This window comes from Phaseolus vulgaris, chromosome 10, assembly GCF_000499845.2.
Source record: "Phaseolus vulgaris cultivar G19833 chromosome 10, P. vulgaris v2.0, whole genome shotgun sequence".
Lineage (NCBI taxonomy): Eukaryota > Viridiplantae > Streptophyta > Magnoliopsida > Fabales > Fabaceae > Phaseolus > Phaseolus vulgaris.
Window position 1 is genome coordinate 7,558,742 of NC_023750.2, and position 14,974 is coordinate 7,573,715.

Consider the following 14,974-nt stretch of genomic DNA (forward strand, 5'->3'; position numbering starts at 1 on the left):
CAAAGGATCATATATTATAAAAAGCACAGGCAAACATAGAAATTTTAATTATGCATCACCATCATGCCATAGTAATGCCAATTTAATATATATACATCAACTTTTAATTTGTGGTTGTCAACTTTTAGATTGCAGTCACCATCTTTACCTACTTCTTCTTTTTTCTATAAAATTTAATAAAAAATTATAATAATTATGATAAAAATTGTTTTTGTATTTTTTATCCTAATAAAATGATTTTTCATATCTTTACCTACTTTAAATAGTGCTAAACCATTTATTTCTTTAATTGACTTAATAAATTTACTTAATTTATCAAAAGAATAATGTGGATTTTATTAAAATAATTAAGGGTAAAAGATTATTTTTAAAAGATAAAAGATGATAAAATCAACTTGTTAATTAGAAAATATAAAAAAATATTAGTAGTATTTATTATATAATTTGTCACTTATTTTTTTCTCATTTTTTGTTTTCTCGTTTTGTCTAAAATATGACACCTTTAATTTCATTTTATTTTATTTTAACTCATCCATTTTATCTCCATCAACTTATTTCTCCTTTATACAGAACAAAACTTAAAAGAAATGTTAACAACTTTTTAATATATTATTCTTTTGAAGAGAAAGGTAGTCAATATATATATACACATATACATATTTTTTAAAGTAATTTTTATTCTTAATTAAATTTTATGTAATTCTGTAAATCTCACGTTATATTTTAAAATCTTAGCATTTTATAAGTGTAAATGAAAGAAGATTGTATCCAAAGAAATGTTAACACTTAGATATTAAGTATATGTGATAATAATCTATTTTTTTAATGGATATAAAACTTATTTAAGGTTCCAATTATATAAATGAATTTTATTATTGTTATGAATGATTGCTTCTAGCGAAGGGAGTAACTAGGAAAGAAGCAAAGAATTGTCAACATATTCACTATTTTTATTCTTTTCCAAAAAAAACATTTTCTTCTTGTTTTTAATCCTCACATTGGAAGCTTTTAGAACACATCTATGTGTATTATGATGACCTAACTGAGTCAAACAAAGTGGGTCTGAGGTGTTCTGCAATTATTATAATCTTGCCATGTGGAAGCTTCCTCACTGGATATATGCATAATCTTATTCTTTTGAATAAAGGCTCAAATATATATATATATATATATATATATATATATATATATATATATATATATACTCAACCTATTTAAAACATTTCAATTCTTCCGTAAGAAATAGCTTGGGATGTAAAAAAGTTCATCATTCATAAATATTTTTAAATTTTGTCATTGATTTGAAGGTAAATTACCTGTATTTGATGGTATATAACTTACAGTAAATTTAGTTATCAAAAATAAAAATAAAAATACAAGATTTTCATCCACTTATATAGTATTTATCTTTAGTTGATGTGAAATTTCCAACACAATTTTCTGATACTAAATCTACCAACTCATGCGTGAAAACTAAACATGGTGGTCTGAGGTCGTTTGATGAAGACTTGAAAAGTAAATTTTCAAGACTATTTTCCTTGTTTTGTAACAAAGAAGGTAATTTAGAGTCTTGTGGGGAGTGGTTTAATAGTAGATGGAAGTGGAAGTTCGCCTAGAGAAGAGGTATGTTTGATTGGGAGAAAAATCAGGTAGGTATGTTGCTACAAGAGGTGCATGGAAAGGTCCCCTAGTCTTGGATTATGAAGACAGTTGGGTTTGGAATGATAGTAAGGATAAAGGGTTCACAGTAAAATCTACTTATGATATTTTAAGAGGTCCTTCCGAGGGAGTTAGTCTATTTGTTTCTCTGTGGAAGACTTATGCCTTGCCTTTAGTTCAGTTCACTGCATGGAGAGTGTTGCTCAATTCAATTGCTTCTAAAGACAATACTTGAAAAGACGTGGGGTTGCAATTGTTAGCAACCTTTGTTGTTTTTGTAGGGTGGAAGTGGAGTCAACAAGACATTTGTTTTTCGAATGCAGGTTTGTTTGACTAGTTTGGAATAAGTGATATGCTTGGATGGGGTTAACGTCAGTAGATCATCATGACCCTGTATCACACTTCTCACATTTTAATTTATTAAATGTTCCTGTTCAGGTAAATGTGATTTGGGAAAGTGTTTGTTGGTGAAATTTGGAAGCACAGGAATAAGTATATTTTCAAAGGTGGAGTGATAGATCATTCAGAAATATTCACATTGGCCCAATTAAAGGTATGGTCTTGGATAACGTCTAAATTTGTTCCTGCTTGTTTTTCTTATTCTGAGTGCCCCAGCCTGTATGTTTTCGATTAAGTGACTTTGAACTTTGTGATAGTTTGTTCTTGTAGGAAGGGTTTTAGTTTCTTCTTTTGGTTGGGTTGTTTGCTTTTCTGTAGTATAGTATGGTATAGGCAAACTGGAAGGAGATTGATGGGTCTTGTTATGTTATGTCTTGTATAAGAGTTGGACCACCCGTGAAGTTGCCCATATTTATTTATTTATTTTTGACTTGTTGATAAAAAAAAAGGTAAAAGTTCTAATACATATTAAGGAGTGGACATGGGTTGAAGTATCCCTATTACTCCCATTTATATAATTTTTTAATGCTCATAAAAAATAACTTTAAACTAATTCAATTATATAAAACAGATTCATAAAAAATTGAGATTTACACTTATTTATATATAATATTATCTTATTTCTAGTTAATGTGAGATCTTCAACATTATCTTTAAATTTTATTTTGAATTATTAATTTGACCTTGTGTTAACAATTATTTTATCATAAAATTACAATATTTAGAAATCAAACCATACTTTTTTTTTACTCGATTGGAACTACATTATATTATTTTTAAGATTAAATTAACAGTCTTTTATCTTTCATTAAATAACTAAATATGTACTATTACAATTTATTTTATCTTAATTTTTCTTCTTTCGATTGTACTAACTGACATATAAATTGTTATACATGGGTGACATTTTAGAAGTTATACAAAAAAAAATTATGAAAAGAACTCAATTTGGGTGAAAAACATGCAAAATTTTCTTCAATTTTCTTTATAAATGATTGAAAAATTTTATTTTCTAAAATAAACTTCACATTTTTGGAAAGTCAAGTTGATAGTTGATGAGCAAGCTTTGAATTTTTAATAAAAAAATATGATTCATTTATCTCATTATTTATTCGAGCTGAACACAAAAAGCTACCAAACATGTGCACCAACATAAACAAAACAAGGACTAGGAACGTGAACAAATTGTATAAACCTAAACCACCATGCTTAAACATTATTATTTTTTAAATTAATTATTGGTAGTTATTGCCACCTAATACTCAGATACTTCACGTCATGTTATGGAGATTAGTGTGGAATCACGACAAAACATTTTTCTCCTTTAGATCGAGGTACAAAACAAGTAATAACTATATCACTGCATTCCTTCGTTTATTATTCTTAATTAAATAACTAAATTTATTAAAAACTAATGAAGTATTTGATTAGTTATTAAAAACTATATGTTGTGTATAAAAAAAAATGTTCACACAAACAAAATAACTTAATTGAATATTGAAGATTATGTTGTGAGCGTCTAATAATCGGTCAATACATAATAAAATTAATAGGGATATTTAAGGAATATACCAATTCTTATATGTGTCGAAGATTGTTTAATGACGATTTAGTAATATGTAACTTTGTAGTAGTATGTAAAGATCATCTAATGGTTTATGGAGATTGTATAATGATTTGTACGAATCATCTAGTGCTTTTTAGGGTAACGTGTAACGATTTTTTAGTGATTATCTTTGTTTTGTTGTATGCTTGAGGAGCTATTATTCTCTGTATGTATATATACTAAAAAAAATCATGAAATAGAAACTAATTTTATAGACAAGAAATAATTAGTTGTTATAGTGACTAAATTAAAAACCATTTAAGAGACTAACAAAATTTTTGTTTCTAAATTAGTTTCTGTTATTGTTAAATGGTTTCTAAATTGGTATCTAATTAACAACCAATTATTTAGATTCTAAATTTGGTAGCAAAAACTTTGATTGTTAATTAAATACCAATTCAGAAACCATCTAACAATAATAAAAACTAATTAGGAAACTATAATCTTTTTTAGTTTCTAAAATGATTTCTAATTTAGTCACTATAACAACTAATTATTTTTAGTCTGTAAAATTGATTTTTATTTAATGATTTTCTTATCGTGATAATTAAGAATATTTCCTTAAATGTGTTTTTCTTTCACTCTATTTTTTAGAAATGTATGCTTTTTTTTTATGCATGTGTATGTAACAAATGTTTATTTGATTATTTTCTCATCTTTATTGATATGTTCGGTTGTAGTTTCAACAGAAATATCATATTCAATAACAGTAAATTTTAGGTCTTTGAAGATTTTTTTTCCACAATCAATTTATGAATATCTTTTATCCAATATATATATTAATTTATTAAAATATATTAACTTATTTTTAGAGGGAATATATTAATCATAATTATGGCTCATTAAGAAACTTTTTATAAAAAAAAACTAGGGGACATAAATTAGCAAACTTCCATAAGTATTTCTTAATGCACACCTACTTTCTTTCTTGAAGAGGTGTGCAACAATTATATGTCAAAATATAATTTAATATTAAACGTAATTCCAATTTATTTTACACACTTTAAGAAAAAGAGTGGGTAACCACATAAGAAACTTTGATATATAAATAAAAGCAATTTTGAAATCAAAAGTGGAAAGCAAGTAGGATTAGGTAGAGAATTTGACAGCTCTCAAAGAATGATGAAGCCACCATTGTAGGGCCACACTACACAAATTCCATTAACAAATATTGATGAATTTACATGTACATCAATCCAAAAAAAGTAAGGTTGTGATATCATATCCAATCAATGGTTTTTTTTATTAGAATATATTTAAATTTGTTATTCTGTTGTAAAAAATATCTTTCTTCAGTTAATTTTTTTAACGTTTGACCTAATTATTCTCATAATTGATCCTCGTACATTAATGTATTGTTGTACTAAAATTTCCTTTGTTTAGTTGTTTCAAGTTGTTCCATTAAATTCTGAAGATCTTTTACCTTGGTGGGTGTGGCTCGGGTAGAAGAAGTCTTCATCGATGAACAAGCTTAAAGACATTTTAAGGTGTTTTTTATTAAACAAATAATTTTTTATTAGTGACACTTTAAGAAGACAAAATAGGATTATATCATGACAATGTAAATTTGTTTTACACTATTACTCAATTACAAACTATGATTTATTATTATTACTTTTTTTTATCAGCACTATGATTTATTATAAATTTATTAATTTTGACTTCAACATAGTCAAAATCTTTTGCTTTGCATCTAATTGGAAAATTTTCAAAATTGAAATATCTTGTTGATTTCCCATGTTGGCAGAGATTCGTTTTAAAAAATTTCAGAATTTCAAAGTGAAGAGTGTTTGAGTGTTTCTTCATGCACCTCTATGTTTTTTTTCTATTTCTAAAAATATTCCTTTGTAATATTTTGGATTACGTAATCCAAAAATCTTTTTTTCAAATTCATAATTAACTTCCAGATTATATAACCTGGAAGCTTTTTTCATATCCATAATTAATTTTTTGGATTACATAATCCGGAAATCTTTTTTAACTTCCAGATTATGTAATCTGGAAAAAATTTTCAAAAACATGTTCAGATTACATAATTCGGAAGTTACTCTATGGGAGTGGTATAAAAAGGATAAAAAAGTATTTTCACGTTTTGTATCAAGGTGACAGAAGAACATATGAAGGTACAGGAATAAACATTTCGAAAATGAATTTTTGGTTATAGTTTTCTCTCATTTGTTTGCCTTTCTCTCACCCAACTCATTTCCTCTCAAACTAGTTGATTCATTCTTATTTCGGTGTTGACTCTTTCTTCCTATACCTCCATACCTTCTTGTATCACCCTCATACTAAATGTGAAAATACCATTTTATCCTTTTTTGTGTCAATCCCATACATAATCTGAAAGATACTTTTGGATCCGGAAGTGTTCTTTAGATATAAAATCCAAAACTCTTTTTTGGATTTGAAATAAGCCTATGGATTATGTAATCTGGATATATTTCAGATTACATAATCTGAAAGTCAATCTCATATTTAGAAAAGACTTCTGGATTATGTAATCCAAAAGCTCATCAAACATCTGGAAAAAAAAAAACTTTCAAATTATGTAATCCAAAAGTTAATCTTATGTATAGAAAAGACTTCCGAATTATGTCATCTGGAAGCTAATCACAAAAAACTTTCAAATTACATAATCCGGAAGTTAATTTTGGATTAGAAAAAAACTTCTGAACTATATAATCTAAAATATTAAAAAAAAGTATTTTTGGAATAAAAAAAAAACTTATGAGTTGGCACAAGAAGGTATAGAGGTGCAGGAAAGTGTTTCTTTCTATCAAAATTCTTTCCGCACCTCTCCAATTTTGAAAATGACTATTTTACTCTTATTTTGAATGATTTTCCTATGTCAAGACCTTGATTTCCTTTTTACCCCTTCAAAACTAAGTAAGCTTCCTCTTTTCATCTTCTTTCTTCTGTGATTACAGCTATAAGAAAATTATATCGTCTTTCCATCTCATTCACCTTTTTCCTTCATGGTTTCTTAAGGAAAGGTAATCAATTCAAGAACCAATAACTCACCTTTTATTTTATGGGCAGCTTTTATTATCCTACTAATTCTTTATAATGTAATTAAATAAGAAATTTAAAAATAGAATAATTCATTCTCATAAAGAATTTTAAATATTTTATAAAACAACATGCTATTTGTAAAATTTTATAAAGAACTGAAGTTATTTAAAATTAGATGATTTCATATTTTAAGAAACAAAAATTTAAAAATTTTCCCATTTTGAAATATAAATCAATTTAAAATGAAATCAATTCAATTTTATTTTATTCAAATGTCTCATTAACGATTAAATTTTAATTTTCTATCCAAACACAAAGGTTAGATTTGTGCTTATTCTCTACTTAGATGAACTTATGTTTGAAAACTCTTTTCTAACTACTTTTTTGTTTTACTTTTAAAAACTCTTAAAACAGTGAGTGGATTTATTTATATACTATAATTTTAACTTTATTTCTTGTCAAATATGAACTTCTAAACGCACCTCATACTCAAAATTGGAATTTTAAGCGTGGAACTAGAAGAATCCAATAGAGTGACACAACACCATATTAATTATTATCTTAATAGTAAAATTTAAGTTTAATCCAACTTTAAAACTGACTTGATGAAATTTCAATCTCTTATATACTATTATATAGTATAATTTGATATCTTAAACAAAAATATTTACCTTGATTATGTATACATTTTTATTTTTTACATTTTAATTACTTTCATCAACAAATATGTTAAATATATAGTTCAATTGGACAAAAAAACAAGTAAAACATAATATGATTGATTTATAGGTTTCCCCTTTAACATCATCATAGAAAGAAAACTAATTAATGGATAAACTAGCTTAAAAGCCTTCCATCTTCAAAGTTAAAAACAATGACACTGAATCACCTCTACACTGTCACCTACAAATCTACACTCACAAAACAAAATACAAGAATAATGAAATATAAGTCAAACTAAAGCCTAGAACATTTAGAATTTTGACTAGAAAGAATTACATAAAAGATCATTGAAGTTGAACACGGCACCAAGTTATTACCACCACAACCAATAACTAGGATATCACTGAAAATAATGCTTGGTTTTCTTATTCTAATTGAGTTTTGAATCCTTTTTCGTGTATAAGGTTGGTCTCTTAATGCCCTTTTTGTGTTTTTTTTTAAGGTAGTGTCTTTGTCAATCTGGTAGGCTATTCTAGTTAGGAGAATGATAAAGTGTATTTGTGTATAAGGATTGAACCACCCTGAAATGGTTCCCATTTATTTATTTTTTATTGCTGATAAAAAAAAATCACTGAAAATAACTCACCATGTTCATACCCTTTCAGAAACGAAAGGAACTCATCTCAACAATATGCAATCACCAACAGTGGCAGAAAAATATTTGAAAAAGCAGGAGCAAGGAACAGACAAGGAAAACGTGTATATGTCCTAGTTTATCAATCAATGCACTAAGATTTCTACGAATGACTTAATTCATCAGCAGCCTTCAATATATTCAAAGAAAATAATTTCCTTTTCCTCCTAGGAAGAGAAGAACTGCATGCAAAAAAAATTATGCAAAACAATTGATTATAAATAGGGCAAAAGCAAATATCCTTACAGGTTACCATTACCAGGATTAAGGATCCCTAGGAGATGGAAAGGAAAGAGACATATAAATTGGTACAGATAAGACTTCAGACCTTCCATTCCCCATATCAGCAGTTTCCTCTATAAAATGGCACAAAGAAGACTTTAAAATCCTCAATTCACCACATCACTATTCTCTGTATCAGGTCCTGTATCCCAAATAGAAAGCAAATAAGGTCAGAAGCCTTTCACTCAGACACATCATTAGCTCTTCCACAAATATTATAAAATAAAGTGAATGTGCAGTGAAACGTGTACAAACACCCTGAAGACTGAACAACTATCAAACTGAGATTTAAGCAACTCTACTGAAATGCATTGACTTCAAATCTTTTAACTGGCCCGACACAATAATTTTGTAAAGACAAAATGTAACTTAAATCCCAGTCGTAAAATAGGTGAGATGATTTTACAGGAGAATATTGGGAAAAAAATATCATTGTCTTCTCAGCAATCACAAAGTGCAGAAACATGAATACCACACAACATAAAATGATTACCAATAGTGGCAAAATTCATATTTCATGCATTAAAAGTCTCAGTTTCCAATAGCCACAAAATTGTTGACATGTCAGGCATCAAACCTGGTTTATCAAATGCTTCGCAATATACAAGCACATGTAACCGAATTTCCCACACACATCACGCCAATCCCACTAGGAGGTGGTAGTGTGAGTCAGTGATTTAAAACAAGCATGATTCATTGTAGGCAACAAGACTTGTTTGGATAAACTTCTCCATAAACACTTGTAAAACAAACAAAAAAATGTTCATAAGCTAAAATCAGTTTACTCATAAGTTAATAATAATCTTTTAGATGAGATAGTTCCTATGAATTAACTTGTACATAAGTTAATTTTACCTTACAAAGCAAGTTCATTTTTTTTTCTTTCTTATTTTATTTTCCTAAAAGTACTTATGGAGAACTTTATATACAAAATAAAATAAGAATAACAGTGATATTCTCATCTCTATTGACATGGTATCCATGAAACATCCAATATGAATACGTATCCAAGACAAATACAGTACAACATGGCTACTATTTGAAGTCTCCATACTTCCTTGGAAACCAGCAGCGGAAATGCAGCTACACCACCAAGGTTTTAAAATAACAGACCCAATTGAAACTGCGACATCAAGATTTCTGGGGTCGTCCCAACTATAATTGCAGCCACATCAGCTACATTTGTTCATAAACTAGAACACTGACCATAATTTACAACCTTGGCCACAACCATGTTTGAAATGCACCATGGCAATTTGAAACTATCATAGGAAACCAAAACCAACTATGTAATCACAATCTAGTCAAAGAACAACAACAACAACAGCATCAGCATCATTCATTACCGTAATAAAGTACAATGTGTTTCTAGTGGCTCAAATTTCATTAGTTTCGGTCCATGTACTTTAAAACAATGATTTTGTTTGTAATATTTTTTTTATAATTGGTGAATTTTGTCTTCTTTATGGAACTTAGAATACTAGATGGAGCAGTGAAATTAACTTATTATTAAAATACGAGAACTGATTATTATTATTTTAAAAATTTAAGAACTCACTAATTTTAATAAAAAAATTAATAGACCTAAAACACCTTTACCCTATAATTTATAACAGTTATAACACCAACCATTTACTTTCTTCACAATCCATTAACAGAAGAAATGCAACTACAACCAAGGTTTTAAATTTAAAAAAAAGTCCTCAACCACAATAACAATTGCAACATCAAGATCTATGGAGTCTCCACAACCACTATTTCAACCACTTCAGTCCCACTTGTCCAAAATTTTCTATGATATCAAGAATCACAACAACACTGCAACTTTGACCACAACCTTATCCCCAACTGTGGGTGCAATGCAGTTGCATAAACCTCAGAAATGGCAATAGCAGTTGTGGTTGCAAACTGCAATTCTAAGCCATCATAGGAAACTGAAACCAACTATGGAATTGCAATCGAGTCAAGCAAACATCATTCATTATTTTTGAGATTTCAAAAAACAGTCCGCAGCTTAATGCCAAGCTACATTTGTGTATAAATTTTTTACAATTTAAAAGAAGTTCTTAGAAGAAGCAATGGAAATAACTTCTCCACAAGTCAAAAGTAATATATACAAACTTGAAGCATATTTGAACAAACTTCTCTATAAACACTTAAAAGATCTATAAACACTGTTGTGTGAACTGTTATTTTAATGTGAAGTAATAAGAATAACTCATAAGATTTATAACACCAATGATTTACCTTCTTCACTATCCACCACACCTTCTTCATCATCCTCATAATCATCTTCTTCTTCTTCTTCTTCATCCTCATCATCACTCCCCAAGTAATCAACCCCATACCTCTGGTTCAAATAATCCACCGCACCCTGCGTGAGCACGAGCTTATCCGCGTCGAGAATGTCGTACAAATTCAGCGTCCTCGGCGTGTGCATCTTCAGAGTCCCAATATTCCTGCTCGACAGCCTCACGTTCTCCGCCACCTCCGTCATCAGGAACATCGCCTTCTCCTTCGGGTCCAGCCCCCACCGCTTCATCGCCGCCACGAACTCTCTCGTCCTCGGCTTCTCCGCGAACTCCGCCGCGAAGTCCTCCACCACGATGGCGCTCGAGGAGGCGCTGGCCATGGCGGTCGAGATCGCGAGCCGCTTCTCCTTGCGGTTGATCTTCACGCTCCAGTCGCGCGGCTTGGGCCCGAATATGACCCCTCCGCCAGGCCGGAGCGGCGTCCGGTTGGAGCCGCGCCGCGCTCGCCCGGTCTTCTTCTGCGGGAAGGGCTTCCGGCCGCCGCCTCTGACCTCGCCGCGCGTGAGCGTGGAGGCCGTGCCGCGGCGCTTGTTCTGGAGGTCGGTGACGACGGCGCGGTGGACGACGGCGCGGGCGGTGGAGGGAGGTGCGGAGCGGAGGTCGAGGAGCGACTCGCCGACCTTCTCGCCGGAGAAGTTGAGAACGGGAATGGGAGAAGCCTTGCAGGAGACTGAGAGGGAGGTGGTGGTGGTGGTGGTTGTGAGGGGTAGAATGGGAAAGTTGAATTTGTGAGTGTTGAATTGGTGTGAAGAGATGAAAATGGAAGATGAGGTGAAGGAAAGTGAGGTTGGGGTTGTTGCTGTTGTGAGGAACAGTGATGATGCCATTTTCCACACTCTCTGGACTCACACTTTTGCTATTCCTATCCTATCACTTCTAGATAACATTTGCTGCTGCTGCATCTCTATCACAAGGGGAACCTCACTTTAATTTATTCAATTATTATTATTTTTAATTTCATTTTCTTTTATTTTCCTCTTCTTTTTCTTTCAATTAGAATCTGTAATCATTCAATTCCTCTTAGTTCAAACTCTAATTGGATAATTTGGTTTTGAATGACTTGAAGTTTGTAAGAGATAAAGATAAGTCTCGTAATTAATTTATAAAAACATAATTTAGTAATTTATATTTGGAGGGATTTGAAATGGAATAGAGGTGAAAAAAATAATTAAGCTTAATTCTTACACTAAATTAATTATGTCATGAACAATAATTAAGAGTGAAAGAATATTTTTTTTCTTATTTGAATTGTGGATCTTTGATAGTCTTGCTTATACGTCTAGTGAGACTCTGATTAATCTTTGGTAAGTAGTTTTGTTAAATAATTAGTAAGATTATGAATATTTTTATATTTGTTTAATTGATCTAAGATTTGGTGTAACTTATGAGTACTTAGTTAAAATAAACTTAAACTCATAAGATAATTCTTAGGTCATTTGTCTTGTCAAGCAAGAGTTATTTTCTCAAATATAGTTTGTCTTTCCTTGATGGTTTCTTTGAAATGTGTCAGATGAAACTTTTTGTTGTCTTGTAAAATTTGTAGATAAAGTCTTAGGATTTTATGATTTGATACATTGTATTAGAAAAATATTGCATTATAAATTTTGAGATATTGAAAAAAACTTGAAGGAAAGTTTTATACGAAGTGTTTAATGAGATATGAATGTACACTCGTTTATTGGCCTTCTATGCATGGAGAAACTTCCTTTTATAATCATCTTAAATTAGACCAGTGAAATTTGTTTATTGTGGTTTGTTCTTGTGTGTCAGGACCTTTTTAGAGTCATGATTGACTTTATATTGACACCTTTAGCTGATGCACGAGAAGTGTTGTAAAAAAGATAATACTTTTCTTTACTACTTCTCTATATTTTTTAACAACACCATTTTGAATATACAAATATGGTTGGTTTATTTCTTTCTAATTAAAAACGTTTTAGAAAAATTTATGATGTTATAATATTATTTTGGATGTAAGAAAGACACTAAATGGTTAAATATGTAGTGTTATAACATATGATATAATATTTATTTTTTAATTACAAATACATACATGTATAAATAGTTATAACAATTTATGATATCATTGAGTTAAAAAGTTTAGTTTATGAGTTCAAGAATTTCAAAATTAAAACATAAGACTCCATCTTTTATTAAGTCTAAAATACTAAAGTGAAGTTAAATTGATTGAGTTGATTTAAATCAAATTAATTTGTATGTAACATCTTTAATAAAAAATATATTAAAAAGTCATAGAAAAAAATTTCTCATTTTTATTTATTTATATTTTAACTAAAATAATTTTAGAATTTATAATTTTTTTGTAAATTTAGTCAATTAAATAATGATAGATTTTATAAAGATTTTGAAACCTTTTCACAAACTTTTTTGTAAACTTTTTGAAAATGATGGTTAAGAGTAGACTATACTAATAACAGACGAAGCGTTAATCACTCATTTATATTGTTTCACTTCAATTTAGGCCAAGTTTAGTTCTTCTTTATTACCTATAAAGGATTCCAATAATCACAATACATTACAAGTATTATTCTTTGCACTTCTGCCTTACTCGAGTACACAAAGTTGTTTTTGACTATTAATTCCCCCCAAAATTAAACATTAAGTACACAAAGTTTCTTCAAAAAGTTATATAATAATAAAGTTGTTTTACAAGAAAGTACTATTTTTCTAAATGAATCTTACAAAAGTACACTACTTGATTCTAGAGTCTTAACTTCAAAATAGTAAATGATTTACAAATAATGATCACTTTATACATCTATTAGAAACAACAATTTCTAAGCACTTGAAAGCTTGGAGAAATATTTTGCATGTAGCGTCTGTATGAGACATAAATGTACACCCATTTATTAGTTTTATCTATGTGGAGAAGTTTCCTTTCATAAACATCCTAAATCAGACCAATGAAGTTTTAGTTTTGTGGTTTGTCCTTATATCAATGCCTTTTCAGAGTCATGCTTGACTATATACTAAATCTTTGATTGTTGCCATCAAATTGTTGTAGAAAGGGAAAAAAAATTATTTATTGCTTTTTTATACTTTTGAAAACACCATTTTGATCATACAAACTGTAATGGTTAGTGCATTGTGTCGTGATCATCCTCAAGATGTAGATTTGGCCAACTTGTTCCTTTAAATGTTTTTTCATAAAAAATGTGTCACGTGTTAGGATTTGTAGTTTGCATTTAAGATGTTCATCTTGCATCTTGTTCTAAGACTTTAAGAGATATTGTCTAAGATTTTGTGTTTGTGTGCATCTTACTTAGAGACTTTTTCTAGTCTTGATTTGCATCTAACACTTTTGTACTATCTTCAAATTCTTTGTCTAAGATTTTATAATTGAGCGATTTTGTACAATTTAATACCTATTTCACCTTTATGGAATTATTAGACACACAAAATCATGTTATTATTTTGTCATTATCACATAGAAGATTTTCTTTGAATGACATTACTCACAATCCCTTTATGAGGTTGTGTTTTGGCAGTTTTAAGAGTAATCTTAGCTAACATGTTCACACTTTCTATGTTAGATCCAATGATCTTCTTTGACCGCCATAAGGTAAGAGACTTTCTGAGTTGACAAGTGTACCATATCAAGTTTATGAAGATTTATTTTTTTATTTATAATAAATTTAATTATAACATGGTTTAGAACTACACATTAGTCTTTGTTGAAAGCAACATCACACTCACTACCACACAATTGGCTAATGCTAAGTACGTTATATTTTAGACCATCTACTAAAAATACTTTTTCAATTAAAGGTAAATGTTTCATACATATCAAACCAACTCCAATTATCCTTCTATGTTGGTTGCCTATGAATATTACCTCCCTCCTTGCTTGTTTATCAATTCGTAAAACATAAATCTTTCACCTTTCATATGTTGTGACCATCCATTGTCATGACTATTTTGTAAAACATCATTAAAAATTTAATTTATAATTATTGAATGAGAATGATGTCAAAATCCTATTTCAATTTATGAAATGAAGGTGAATCATATAATAGTTTGGTCTAGTCAAAACATAATTAATAAGTATAATTTTATTTAACCATGGTCTATTAACATCAAATGCAAAATTTCTTACGACAAAGGTATATAATAATTTAGTAAAAAATAAGACGTTATTTATAATTCTATGACACATATTCAAGTCTTTTCGTCTCATGGATATTTTTATTTAGACAAGTAATATATGAACTTTATGACGATTAAGATTAATCTCTTGAAAATTTTTTCAGCATTCATCTTCAGATGTTTCTATCAACAATACTTCTTCCTCGAATTTACCTATGATGGTATTAAAAATCCACATTA

General features: G+C 29.4%; 1 protein-coding gene across 1 annotated transcript; it reads right to left on the reverse strand.

Moving 5' to 3' along the window:
- Positions 1-8,231: 8,231 nt before the first annotated feature.
- On the reverse strand, positions 8,232-11,649 carry LOC137818270 (large ribosomal subunit protein uL4c). Its single transcript, XM_068621577.1, has 2 exons — positions 10,563-11,649; positions 8,232-8,457 (listed from the first exon to the last, which is right to left on the reverse strand). The coding sequence occupies exons 1-2, from the start codon at positions 11,452-11,454 to the stop codon at positions 8,423-8,425; spliced, it is 927 nt and encodes a 308-aa protein (XP_068477678.1). The 5' UTR covers positions 11,455-11,649; the 3' UTR covers positions 8,232-8,422.
- Positions 11,650-14,974: the final 3,325 nt, after the last annotated feature.